We start from the raw sequence: 13,106 nt of genomic DNA, 5'->3' as shown, positions 1-13,106 counted from the left end.
CCAGCAGGTAGATCTTGGATAAACAGCTTATTGCACTTGACTGTAATTTCCATTTTCCGTTATGAAATTGTTTGTCAATAATTGCAAATGGCTACAGAAACCACTTTAGTTTACCTTGGTCACTTGCTTGTGAATAATGTCTTGAAAAATCTCTGTAGGAGACAGAATCAGCTGTGTGAAATTCATTGCCCAGTTCTTGAAAATATGTGGCTTGATAATTGTGAAGAGAAAAGCCTTATCCATTGGGGAAAATGAGTAAGGTTTTTAAATGCAATTTTCCCATTTTGGAGTCAACTACAGGTTGCATCGTACCTGAGATAAAGACAGCCTTCTTGCTTTTAAATCCCGGATATGGAGAGCAATAGCTCAGGAGAGGCTCTCCAGGAGAGGATTTACCCAGAATAAAGAAAAAGATGCTGAGAACACAGCTCTATATGGTTATTTAGGCTCAGTTTGTTATATTTGGTTTGTGCTGGCTAGTTCTGTCCTACCTAATTTGCTCTCTTTGCAAATTATGAATATTTGAATAATTCTAAAAAACATCTAAACACAAAAGGAATAGATAAAAGGAAGAGTTGAGTTTCTGTAAGTGTGACAAAGTTAGAGGTCTGGGAGATGTGCTCTTTTCAAACTTAGCTGAGCAGGTTGGAGCTGCTAAGGGGCTGATTTAATTGGTGTTTATGCAGCAGACAACAGGCTGACATTCACGACAGCAACATTGTGTGCCAATCTTTGTGTAAGAGTGTTCCATTGTCTTCAGGCATGAGGCACAGTACACTGCACACACAGACGCCAGCTCATGGTAGCAATGATGTTTTTCGTTCTAAGTCTCTTTCCTACTGTCTTCCTCCTATGGTTAGAATGCCCCACACAAAGAGGACCTTGCCTTTACTCGGGAGAGTGGAGTTGTTCTGTTTCAGTGTCTTAAAAGGAAGATGCTGCACGGTTTTATGTTTTAATTGGATCCATAGCAAAGACCTGGCCACATCTCCTTGCCTGTAGAATCGGCTGGCTTTTGAAGGTTCAGGAAACTATTGCTGTTTTCTTGGTAGAACCTGATTGGACATCACCAGACTCACACATGTGGTTTTCTTGCAAAGGACAGTTATTCCATCTTGTTCCAGGAGAGCATGTGAACAGGCTCAGTCAGCTGAATCACATTGTTTTTATCACAAGAATGGGTTTTCTGTATGCTAGGAGTTTAGATTTGATTTCCATTTTCTTTCCTTTCATCTGTCCCTCAGTCCCTCCCGCTCTCCCTCCCTCCCTCCTTCCTACCTCTCTCTCTCTTTATCTTTCTTCCTTCTATCTCTTTCCCTCCCCACTCCCTCCCTCATTCCCTTCTTGGCTCAGAAAGATGCTTTTTTTGCTTTGCTTTTCATTTCTACTTGGTGCTTTGACAAGTTGTGATGAACTCATTCACTGACTAAGGACCTCGAGCATGATGTATTCTACTAGGACCTGCCTTCTGAGTGGTAGGCATTGCTATTGGAATGATTAGAAGGACACTGCTGAGAGGCTACTGATTCATGTTAACTCCTGGCTTTAACTTGTTACATTACTAGTTTTAACCACTATTAGAGACATTTCTTTGGTAAAGAAATTATGGATCTCTTGGAAATGGTCTTATAAATGCAGATGTTCCAGGTGGGGGATGATGCTAATGCATCTTTAAGTTTTGGTACTTGTCAATGAATTACCTCAGTCCCTAGGGAGGGCCAAGATAATGGGAGAATCAGGTCTTAACAGTGTGACTTATAGGACACATCAGCACTGAGGGAGGGAAGAGATACAGGTCTAGGAGAGGAAGGTGCAGGTAAGCACAAGTGGGAAGATACAGGAGAGCCCAGGAAGAACATGGGGGAGATTATTGAGCTTGTGTGTTGCCAATTTTATACTTTTCCAGGCAAGATTATGTCTAAAGATAGAAATCTATTGGCTATTTGTTGGCTAACTTTTCCAATGGTAATAACCCTTTGTGGTAGAAGCTCTGTGTTATATATTGTATACAACTTAGGAAGGTTTCCCACTGTCCTCTTTCCATTACAGAAGAATATCTTGTCACCACTTCCTTCAGAATAGCTGTTTAGATGCTCCAAGTGTCCATGTCAGATGCTGCACTTGCGCTGACTTCCTCTGGGGTCCTTCTTTCCAATTTTCCTCCAGTCTCCTTTGATTCCTTAGACACATGATTTGTGAGGGTCTGGCTGGCTTTGAGTGTGATGGTAAAGTGGTTTTTTCAAGTCTTCTAAGCACAAAACACTAGTAAAATCTTTGAATTCCAGGACTAATTGTTAAACTAAGGGATAATTGTTAAATTAATGTATCCCTGTACATTCTTAAGCACTTGGCAATTTATAGAATACTTCTACATACATTATTATATCATTTGACTTCACAGTTTTGGGAGGTGACAGAAACCATTCCTCAGTTTAGAAACAGAGAAACTAGTTCCAGGTGAAGTGACTTCCCAATGCCACATAGCAAATACTGGATGGTGGGGGGAGGAGTGAGATTAGAATCAGGGACTTCTTGAACCCCAGGGTACCACACTCATGTGCACATTGTCTGTCACAATCTCCTGAAACTAAGGGGCGTGGAGTGAGGGAAAGAACATAGCAGTAGTCCTGCATTTGAGTGCTGGCCCAAGATTTTGGACACATTCATAGGATCTTTCTGTTTTTAGTTTCCTCATCTCCCAATCTTACAGGTGTGTTTTGTGAAGGAAATGAGATCATGTGTGTGAGGCTCTAGGTACAGTGTGGGCATTCAGTAAATGTTGGTTTCACTCACTTTCCCTCTTCTTATATGATACATACATACTGTAAGAGTGGCTTCTCATTACTTTAACTGTGGTCTTTTTATGCAATAGCTATGTTATTGGGAAAAAAAGCTGCACAAATTGAATTCTACTAAATCAGATTGCATTTTAAATGCATGGGGGATTTAGCTATTTAAAGGAAACCTGTGGTGAATTCTTTTGTAATGCAAATAATCACCGTCTAATTTATCTGTTTAGTAAGTTGAGCTTCTCATGTATCAGATTTTCTTAATATGGGGTTTGCTTGTACAGAAGAGTTTTCACAACCCTCTGTCACTGATGGGAAAAAGTCACTCAGCTTGCAAACAGAGTCAGTTATTGTGTTGAGCTGGTAAAGCCTTGCTCTGGTGTTTGAGCATAATCTCATTCCCTTATTATTAAATAATAGAATCTCAGAATGGGAAGCTGGAAGATACCTTAGAGATCATATGGTCCATCTCCCTCATTTCACAGATGAGGAAATGGAAGCACAGAGAGGTGAAGTGGCATGTTCAGGTCACCAGCTAGTGACCGTCAAACAAAGATCTAATTCCAGAGTTGTCAGGGGAGGGCTCTGTCTGCAGCCCATCCTCACTCTGGGACACACCCTCCCCCGAGGTTTCAGGGCCATGCACACATCTTATAGCATAGGAGATCATAGACAAATGTGATCCGTTTCCCAAACAACCGAAAAGAGCTGCAAATATGGGCAGTTTCAGGTGAAACTGCTAGATTTGCAGTTTTGAGTTGATGACAATATTCAGCTTAACCTTTTTGTTAAAGAGCTGAATGGAAGCCAGCCTAGGGATAATGTTTGGCCTTTTTATGAAGGAAAAAAAAATCACAGTTCTTGGCTAATTAGATTCCTCAGTGAGGATTTTACCATATCATGTCTTAAAAGCACTTGCCAAGTGTTGGAGGAAGACCTGCTAACAGACCTGAAGGGCCCTAGGTGGGATGCTGGGTTTGTTCTCATTGACATCAGGCTGGCCAGGAAACCTGGTTTGTAGCAGGAGTTTGGACAAACTCTATCTGATATCCTCAGCCCTTCGAGGGACTTGGAAATTACCCTGCTCTAGAAAATGCCCCCAGATTGTCTTCTCCTAACTTCTCCATTATTTTTCTTCAAGAGCTAACCATTGAAGATCTACATATTTCTGAAAGATTTCAGTGGAGGGCAAGGGCCTTCATACTCACATGTCAGCCAGTCTCTGTAGCACTGAGGGCTTTCTGAAGGACGGGATCCACCTTGGGGGCCTGGAGATTTTGACAGCGGTGCCATTTACTAGCTTAGGGCTTTGGGCCATACTCAACCTTTCTGAGCCTTCTTCTCTCATTTCTGTAAGAGCTAATGATGGGTGTATGAAAATTCATGAGCTACTGTGTTACACACTTGGGTCTTTGGTACAGAGAAAGTATGTAGAAAACAAAGAGAAACAGAATTCCGGGCCCTGGTCCTTGAGGAGCTGTCCTTACTGCTGGCCTTTCAGGAAACAAGATCCCTCTTAGGAGGTCCCAGACTCATGTTCCAGCCAGAGGCGTCCTCCCTGGGCCAGCAGGGACTTTTGGTGAAGTGCCTAATGATGTATGATGTTACTTGTACCTAACCCTGGCCAGGAGGGAGAGAACCTGTAGGGCTTCTAGGGTTAATGATTAGGCCTCCTCACAGGTCGTGAAGCCCTTGCTGTGGACTGAGAAATAGTGTAAGGCGTCTGCTCTCCTTGGAGGCTGATTTCAAGATTGCAGACCTCACACCTCCTTGAAGAAGTCCATTAGCAGGGCGAGGTTTGCACCCATTCCCAGAGAAAGGTCCATTTGAGAGAAAACTGCTTTATTCTAAGCCAAGCACAGGACACGAAGGAGAGCTATTTAGTTTGGTTATATGAAAAGGTCATTATTTCTTTAAAACTCATTGACTTTAAGAAGGATGAGTTTAGATTAAAGCTTACAAGAATTGCATAACAGTAAGATTAGGCAATGTAAGATTATACAATGAAACTGAATTTATGTGGTTTTCTACAAACTTTGAAATTTATTTGCCCTTAAGATTTATTTTATTTTTTTAAAAGATTTTATTTATTTATTTGATATACAGAGATCACAAGTAGGCAGAGAGACAGGCAGAGAGAGAGGCAGAAGGCTCCCTGCTGAGCGGAGAGCCCGATGTGGGGCTCAATCCCAGGACGCTGGGAGGATGACCTGAGCCGAAGACAGAGGCCACTGAGCCACCCTGGCGTCCCCTTGTCCTTAAGATTTAAAAGGAAAACTAAACTTTTCAGTTGTTGAGAGTCTGATTTTTATGACGTCATATCAAATTTTGAAATAACTGCAGTATTTCAGTATTTTATAAATGGTTCTTATTTTAATTTAATGTTTGAAAAGATTTTATTCATTTATTTGTCAGAGAGAGAGAGAGTGTGAGTGAATGCATAAGAGGGGGCAGGCAGAGGGAGAAGCAGGTTCCCTACCAAGCAAGGAGTCCTGTGTGGGACTTGATCCCAGGAACCGGGGATCATGACCTGAGCCAAAGGCAGATCCTTTACCGACTGAGACACTAATGCGTCCCCTGATTTCAATTTTAAAGTGACAAATTTTAGTAAAAACCTCACCAACTGGGCAAATACAGAAAAAGATATTCTGTCTTGATGGAAAATGAGTTACAGACTAGATTAGCAATGACAGCTCTTGTTTACTGAGTACGTAGCCTGGACCAGGTGCTGTGTTTCTGTGTGAGCTGCATGGCAGGTTCTGGGTTCTGTCGTCCCTTCACTAGAAAGAAACCCAGGCGTTCAAGAAGTTATGCACTTAATTCTATGTTGCAGGGGAGGGAACTTAAGCAAAAATTCAAGTGAGCTGTCCAATCAATAATAACCAAAATGGAACATCTCATTTTCCATTTAAGTGCATTCACCCATCAAAGAAAATGATTCCTGCCTCGCTGTTGCTCATCCCCAACCTTTCCTTAACTTAAAGCTCTAAACAGACTTTTGAGATGCTACGAAAACTAAAACATTATTTCAAACACAAATACTTTTATAAGAAACTCAATTTTATTCCAGGACTATACAGCGAGTGGAACTAGGTTGATGCCACATAAGCAGGGAAGGATGATTTGTAATTAACAGATGGACTGTTTTTATGTTTGTATAATTGAAAACCATTTACTCTTTTAAGTATGTAGGAGTGGCTTGGTGTAATGAAGAAAGGCTGGTCTTTGGAGAACAACAGGTGTCCTTCCCCTTCCCCCTTAAGCATTTCTCCTTCACAAATCCCATTTATTCTGTGCTCTGTCAGAAAGGATATGCTAAGGGTCAGCCTAGCCATGTGGTCTTGGTCTCAAGCTCTAAATTAGTGGTCAGAATTAATGAGGTTTTACTGTCTTATAACTGGTCTTCCTTGTGAAGTTGTAAAACATAATCCTACATCTCTTAATGGGTGGTTGATGTAATTTATGGTTTTAATCCAGAAAGGCAAGTTGACTTTCTGAGTGTTTCCTTTTGTGGAATGGCCGAGGTCAGGCTATTGTCAAATCACAGATTTTCTGAGGGAGAAGCAGCTGCTAGGAGAATTGAACACGAGGGAATATCAGTCAAGTGGTGAGAAAAATCAGAAAAGGATGATTTGGGGGATAGAATGGAGGGAATCTAGGGTTTAGCCTGTGTCAGGAGGCCAGGAATGCTTGTTACAGGCAGAATAGAACCATCTCAGCCTCAGAGTGGGCCACTGGCTGTATTTCTGAGTATACTCCAGTGTATGCACAGAAATCCAGGGCAGTGGGCTATGATGAGCCAGCCCTCTTTCCTAACCCAAAAGTGAAAAAAGTGTGGCTTTCTCTGAAGGCTTTGGAACATATGTTCAGTTATTCTCTAGGGAGGCAGTATCCTTCCTTCGGGAACGGGAGGATAGAAGGAAAATTTTATGAACTGGAAATTAAACAAGTGAATGCAAAATACAACCAGATGTTGGCTGGCTAGGTTTGAGGAGACTTGTCCAAATTTCAGGTTTTAAACATATATATATATATATATACACACATACATATATATATATGTATGTATGTTAGAAACGAGCCTTAGATGAACCATCCTACCAAAACAAGTTGGTGCTGTTTATTCGCTTAATTATAAGTGTGTTTCAAATATCAGATTTTCTTATGTTAAGTCAATGCTTGGTTTCAGTTAAACCTCCTCAAAGGTCCTTTGAAAGAACCTCATGGAATTCTTTAAGATTGAAGGTCCTAAACTTTTTCTCTAGATTTGCTGGTTAGCTGTTTTCATTTTAGGTTATTTCTAGCCTTGATGAAATAACTGGTTTCCCCCCTGAGTCAGACAAAATTAAGAAGCTCTTCAATTGATCTCCAGCTCTGATTTGCTCCTTGTGATTCAGGGATCAAAGAATGTTTACTTTCAGCACCGTGAGAATACCCATTGCTTCCACGCCAACAAATTCATAGGCATATCTTCATATTCATAGACCTATAACCCTCTCATGTGTCTCTTTTCAAGTCTTTGTTTTGTTATCAGAGAACAAGAAGATAAGTTATACAAAATAGCTGACATTTTATTTTAAATCTTTTCACAATCTATAAGATGTATTTTGGGTCTTTTGATTTCTTTCTTTCGTTTCTTTCTTTCCTTCTTTCTTTCTGTGATTGAATAATTACTTTTTTCCCCACTGGGAAATCTGAGGCACCAAAAAATGTCATTAACAGATGACTGGCTTGTTGAATACATCACAGAAAATAAACTTACATTATGATTTTTTGGACACCATTTAAATGCTAAATTCAGACAACCGTAAAAAGTAAAAACAGATTTGAAAAGAAATAATGCCATCAATCACAGGATTTTTACCTGCATGGAAATTGGATTTATTGAAATAAAATGGTAAATAAAAATACTTTGTGGCTTGGGAGAATCAACCTAGTTTCTGATACTTTTCTGTTTCCCTTGCTGCAAAAGTGTCATCAATCTCTCTGTTTGGATGCAGTGCAGCCAGGTGTTCAGAATCATAGGGGGACAAAAAAAAATTAGTTTCTTATTGAATAGGGGAAATGAAACAAAGAAACAAAAAAAAAAGAGATTGGTATAAACAGGGCTTAAAAATATGAAAAATGTAGACCCATTGAACTGAACCCTCTTTTTCCCTTCCCCTGCCCCCCCAGGAATAATTCTGCTACAGGGCTGACTTCAAGGACGTGAATTGTTGACCTCATCCCACCTTCAGAACCTCAGCTGTTATTCTAATTTTTGCACCATTCCAGGCAAGTTGACTTTGTATGGAAATAAAATTGAACCTTAGGGGTCTGATGGAAATTCACTGTGACATTCAAATCAAGAAAACTTGCTGAAACCCACAGAGCCTTTTCCCCCATGGGCCCTGATGGTAGCCTCCAGAAGGTGCAGCCTCTGGTGGTCCCCCTTCTTCTGTGGCAAGAATAAACTTTGGGTCTTGGGTTGCAACATCACCTGTGGAGAAAATGGTATGCGAGGGAAAACGATCAGCCTCTTGTCCTTGTTTCTTCCTCCTGACCGCCAAGTTCTACTGGATCCTCACAATGATGCAAAGAACTCACAGCCAGGAGTATGCCCATTCCATACGAGTGGATGGGGACATCATTTTGGGGGGTCTCTTCCCTGTCCATGCCAAGGGAGAGAGAGGGGTACCTTGTGGGGAGCTGAAGAAGGAAAAGGGGATCCACAGACTGGAGGCCATGCTTTATGCAATCGACCAGATTAATAAGGACCCTGACCTCCTCTCCAATATCACTCTGGGTGTCCGGATCCTTGACACGTGCTCCAGGGACACCTATGCTTTGGAGCAGTCATTAACGTTCGTGCAGGCATTGATAGAGAAAGACGCTTCCGACGTGAAGTGTGCTAATGGAGATCCACCCATTTTCACCAAGCCTGACAAGATTTCTGGTGTCATAGGTGCTGCAGCAAGCTCCGTGTCCATCATGGTTGCTAACATTTTAAGACTTTTTAAGGTAGGTAAAGGCATTGTCTTTCTGACCATTGTGAAAAGACAATAAATTGTTCTGACTCCAACCACAGGTTTAAGAAGAAAGTGAACATGGTGAAGATGTTCACAGACCTTCTCAAGGTCACCCAGGTTCCTCAAATAGATGATTCTGTGACTGGGTTTATACATATGTTGATTTAGTTAGTTTGGATTAACTGTGACTCCCCTGCCCCCCTGCCCCAGCCACCACTCTGAAAAAACAGGTGATAATTTCTATTGAGTCCTTCACCTCTTTCGATATCTTCCTTATTGATGCTCATTGTAAGTCAAAGCAAGTGTTTTTAGAGAATATAATGAAATCTTAGCACATTTTTCATATAAAGCATTTCTATGGTGTTTGAGATATAAGATAATTTACTTGGTGAAGCTTCTTTAAAGTGGGATGCTCTGTTATGACAAAAGTTCCTATGTGAAGAAACAGTATTTATTACTAACATGTAGATGGGAGTGACACCCTGGGATATAATATGGCCATAAAATTGTCAGGTTTATAATAACTTCAGTAGAGCAGAACCTCATTAATTCAGACTGCTCTGATGCACACTTGGAATAGTTATATTTAATTCTTATTGAGTTAAAAGTTCAAGTTTAGCCGGATAATTCAAGCCTTTCTGATACAGGTTTGATGATCTACTACCTATAAATTGCATTTACATGTTGAATAAAATTGACAAAATAATGTATGGAATAATACTTTGAAAAGTATGAGGTGCCATAAAAACAAAGCTGTTGTGACTCGCCATCTTTCATTAACTTTCTCATTTTGCTTGTTAAAATCTATTATGAAATGTTCTATAATAATTTTTTTAAATTGAAAATACTTTTCACTGGTTTCTTAGTAGGACTTGACTTTTCCAACTTAATCGGAATTAATGAGGCTTTGTTTTATATTGTGAAAAACTGTTCCTCTGCATATTAGATTTAAAAACATTAAAGGAATATGGAGAAGTTGGAAAGGTGACAGCTATGGCGACAAAACTGAACAAATTGATGGAAAAGTTCGCAAAAAGAAAATGAAAGGGATTGAATCAAGGACTCTTGGATTGGAAGATATCTTGGGGCACCATGGAGTCTGGCTCACTTTGTATGCTGGAATCTTCTTTGTAACCTCTCCCTAGGTGGCTGTCCAGGTTCTGGATGAATCCCTTTAGTTTAGAGGACAGAATGCTAAGAGGCAGCTTAATGACTATTTTCAGATTGATGAAATTTTCTGAAATGAGGATGCTGCTGAGCAGAAGCTCTCTGGGTCTAAGGGGTATTGAAGAGGCACAGAGTGCTGGAGACATTTGGAAGGACGTTAAAGAGCCTCTTGGCAATGAGAAGGACACGAGATTAAAATAGGCAGCCAAAGATGCTCTAATTTGTCATTTCTAGAATAATTTCCCTTGGGCTAGCTGACCCCTTGCTTGGAGACAAGACGAAGACCAGGATTTTCCAGATGTCTCTCCCCACATCCTGGGATCTAGAATTTCTCTCACAAGTCTCAATTCTGAGCTGCATGCCATTTTGTGCTCCGTGATGGTGTCTAGATTCAGCCACTTTCCCACCATCGTTTTGCTCTCTGACTTGATTTCTTTTCCCACTCGCTCCAAAGCACCTCTTTTCTGTTTTTAATTCAGTAACTGTTGCTCAACAACACCCACTTTTATTTTTTTTTATTTATTTTTTTAAAGCTTTTAATTTTCATTCTGTTGGCATACAGTGTTCTGTTGGTTTCAGGGGTACAATATAGTGATTCAACGATTCTGTACATTACTCAGTGCTCATCATGATACATGTACTCTAATCCCCATTACCTATTTCACCTATCCCCCTTTCCCCTACCTCCCCTTTGGTGACCATTAGTTTGTTCTCTATAGTTATGAGTCTACTTCTTGGTTTGTCTCTCTCTGTTTCCTTTACAACATAAGAAGAGAGAAACCTTCATTAGAATCATCTCCCTTCCTTTTGTTACCCTTCCTTTATACACTAATTCTTGTTCCCTTTAATCCCGTCATAATTCCTATGAATCCCATCTCCTTCCTATATAGTCTGGTGGCCAACCAAATATAGACAAGGATTTGAGGAGTGGAGTATTGGTGATAATTGCTTCTCTGAGCTTTTTTAAGCATGTTGACATTAATTTTACACGAATAGAATCAGCTTATCTGTAAAATGGGGATAATAATGTTATGTTAGGTTTTTGGAAGGATTTAATGAGAAAATGCAGATGAAGGGTTCCACCAGTACCTGCCCATGCCCTTTACCTTCTTGAGCTACCAAAGGGACCTTCAGGCCACCTGAGGGGTAGGTTTGGTTTTTATGTAGGCTGGATCTGTCTTCCCTTTGTTTTCTTCTGTCATCGACTGGCCAATTCTCTTTTCAATGCCTGGGGTAGTTCTGGAGGGACCTTATTTGCCCAGGTGGGGGAATTACCATTGACTCTTTGGGCAGAGCCCATTGTTGCAGGTCAACACTTAAGACAGTGGTCAGCACACGAGAGGGCTGCTCTTGCCACCCTTGACCAAATCACAGAGAGTGGGTGACTTTTAGTCAGGAGGGGGTGTTGGTTATTGTGAATATCATAACTAAAATCAGTACACTGGCACAGACTGAGCATTTATTATGTGGAAGCAAATGTATTTATTAACCAAATTACTGGGGCTTGAAAAATGTGTGTGTTTTTAAAAGTAAGTGAGAGACTAGAGGTGCTTAGCCTATCTTCCAGCTGAACCTAGAGCCACAGGCATGTGAATTTGATGATAACTTTTATTGTTTTGCTACTTTAATTCACTTTGATGATTTACATGAGACTCTAGCCAGTACTCTACACTGATATTAAGCATGAAATGATGATAATCATTCTTGGAATAGAAAATGTTTCACTTTATGTGTGAATGTATTCTGTTTAAACATGTATCCTAGGATTGCCATGGAATATTAGTATAGTTAGCAAAGGAATGTTTAGCAAATTAGTGCATTGGAGATTGGCTTACAATTTCTTTTTGAAAAATAATAGCGTGATAAAGCCAAATGCTATGATTTAAATAAAGGTGAATATTTAGGACAGTTTTTTGGAGTTTGGACCCCTTCAGGATGGCATAACCCATAGAATCCAAAAAGATGTACAGATATCAATATATTGCCACTTATTCCTAAATTAATGGAGTTAAAAGAAGGTAGTTCCTCTTGGTTTGAAGTGGACTCTGAGAAACAAACTGAGGGCTTTGGAGGGGACGGGGGTGGGAGGTTGAGTGAGCCTGGTGGTAGGTATCACGGAAGGCACGTATTACATGGAGCACTGGGTGTGGTGCATAAACTATGAATGCTGGAACACTGAAAAGAAATAAAATAAATAAAAATTAAAAAAAGGGAAAATACACAAACAATGAAATGTGATGATAAAGGATAAACAAGGTCCTAATTAATGAATTTACTCACTTTCCTGCCCAACAATAAACATTAGTTGAGGTCTTGAGAGTGTAGCTGGCACCTGTTTTAAAATTCTATAAAAAATACTTGTGCTAAAATTGGAAGTAATATCCAGATGTCTTAGTTCTCTTTTTTTGGACAACCCTGGAATAGCCTTGTCTTCACCTGCTATATCTGCCTGGGCTAAGCTGTGTGGGAGAAAAAGGCCTCCAGGCATCTCTCTCTCTTTCTTCAGCCTTGTTCTTCCTGTGGCAGCTACTCCTGTCCCCTGTCTCCTTCTATGTTCTAATCAAAGGCTGGTTTCAGGAAAAGAGCTCTGTATTATCAGTCATCTGCATATAGTATGTCTATGTGTAAGTCAGGAAGATTCTATTTTCTGCAGGATCACTAATAGTGGGATAAAATAATTTGTGTTTATGAAGGGGATTCAGGCATCGGTTGAAGAGGTTCATTCAGCTCCCGCAGCAGGGACTACACCTTGTGGGTGGCCACCTCCTTTGCCCAGGAGTACAGCTGGCTCTACTCCTCTCTAGCGGGAAGAGATGTTGTTCTATTTTTGCTTCTCTTCCTATCAAAACCCAGAGACAAATGAAAAAAAAAAAAAAAGCCAGCTTCTAATTTCAGACGAGAATTGGACAGGGGGCTAGAGCTAGAAGCTGTCCTGTGGTCTCTGCCCATAAAACAATGAATGCTCTACTAAACCAGGGATCTTCAGCCCCATGAGGTGGGGCTCATACCCTTCTCTGTCCTCATTGCCCCAGTGGGGTGTGTTGGCTTATCAGAATGACCTCAGAGGCTTTTCAAATGATAGGACCCAATGTGTGAGTATATGCCTCCCCCAGCCCCCTGGGAATCATGTCTATGGACTGAA

General features: G+C 40.6%; 1 protein-coding gene across 3 annotated transcripts in view; it reads left to right on the top strand.

The window, feature by feature from the left end:
- GRM8 (glutamate metabotropic receptor 8) overlaps window positions 1-13,106 on the top strand; it is a 737,958-nt gene that overhangs the window by 1,573 nt on the left and 723,279 nt on the right. For all 3 annotated transcript variants that reach the window (XM_044246506.1, XM_044246507.1, XM_044246508.1), the window contains exon 2: window positions 7,965-8,789. In XM_044246506.1, coding sequence (XP_044102441.1) covers window positions 8,280-8,789 — 510 coding nt within the window. In that variant the 5' untranslated portion in view covers window positions 7,965-8,279. The remainder of the gene's footprint in view (window positions 1-7,964; window positions 8,790-13,106) is intronic.

Source organism: Neovison vison, chromosome 4 (genome assembly GCF_020171115.1).
Source record: "Neovison vison isolate M4711 chromosome 4, ASM_NN_V1, whole genome shotgun sequence".
NCBI lineage: Eukaryota > Metazoa > Chordata > Mammalia > Carnivora > Mustelidae > Neogale > Neogale vison.
The sequence above is the reverse complement of the archived record's forward strand: the minus strand, read 5'-3'. Positions and strand labels throughout refer to the sequence as shown.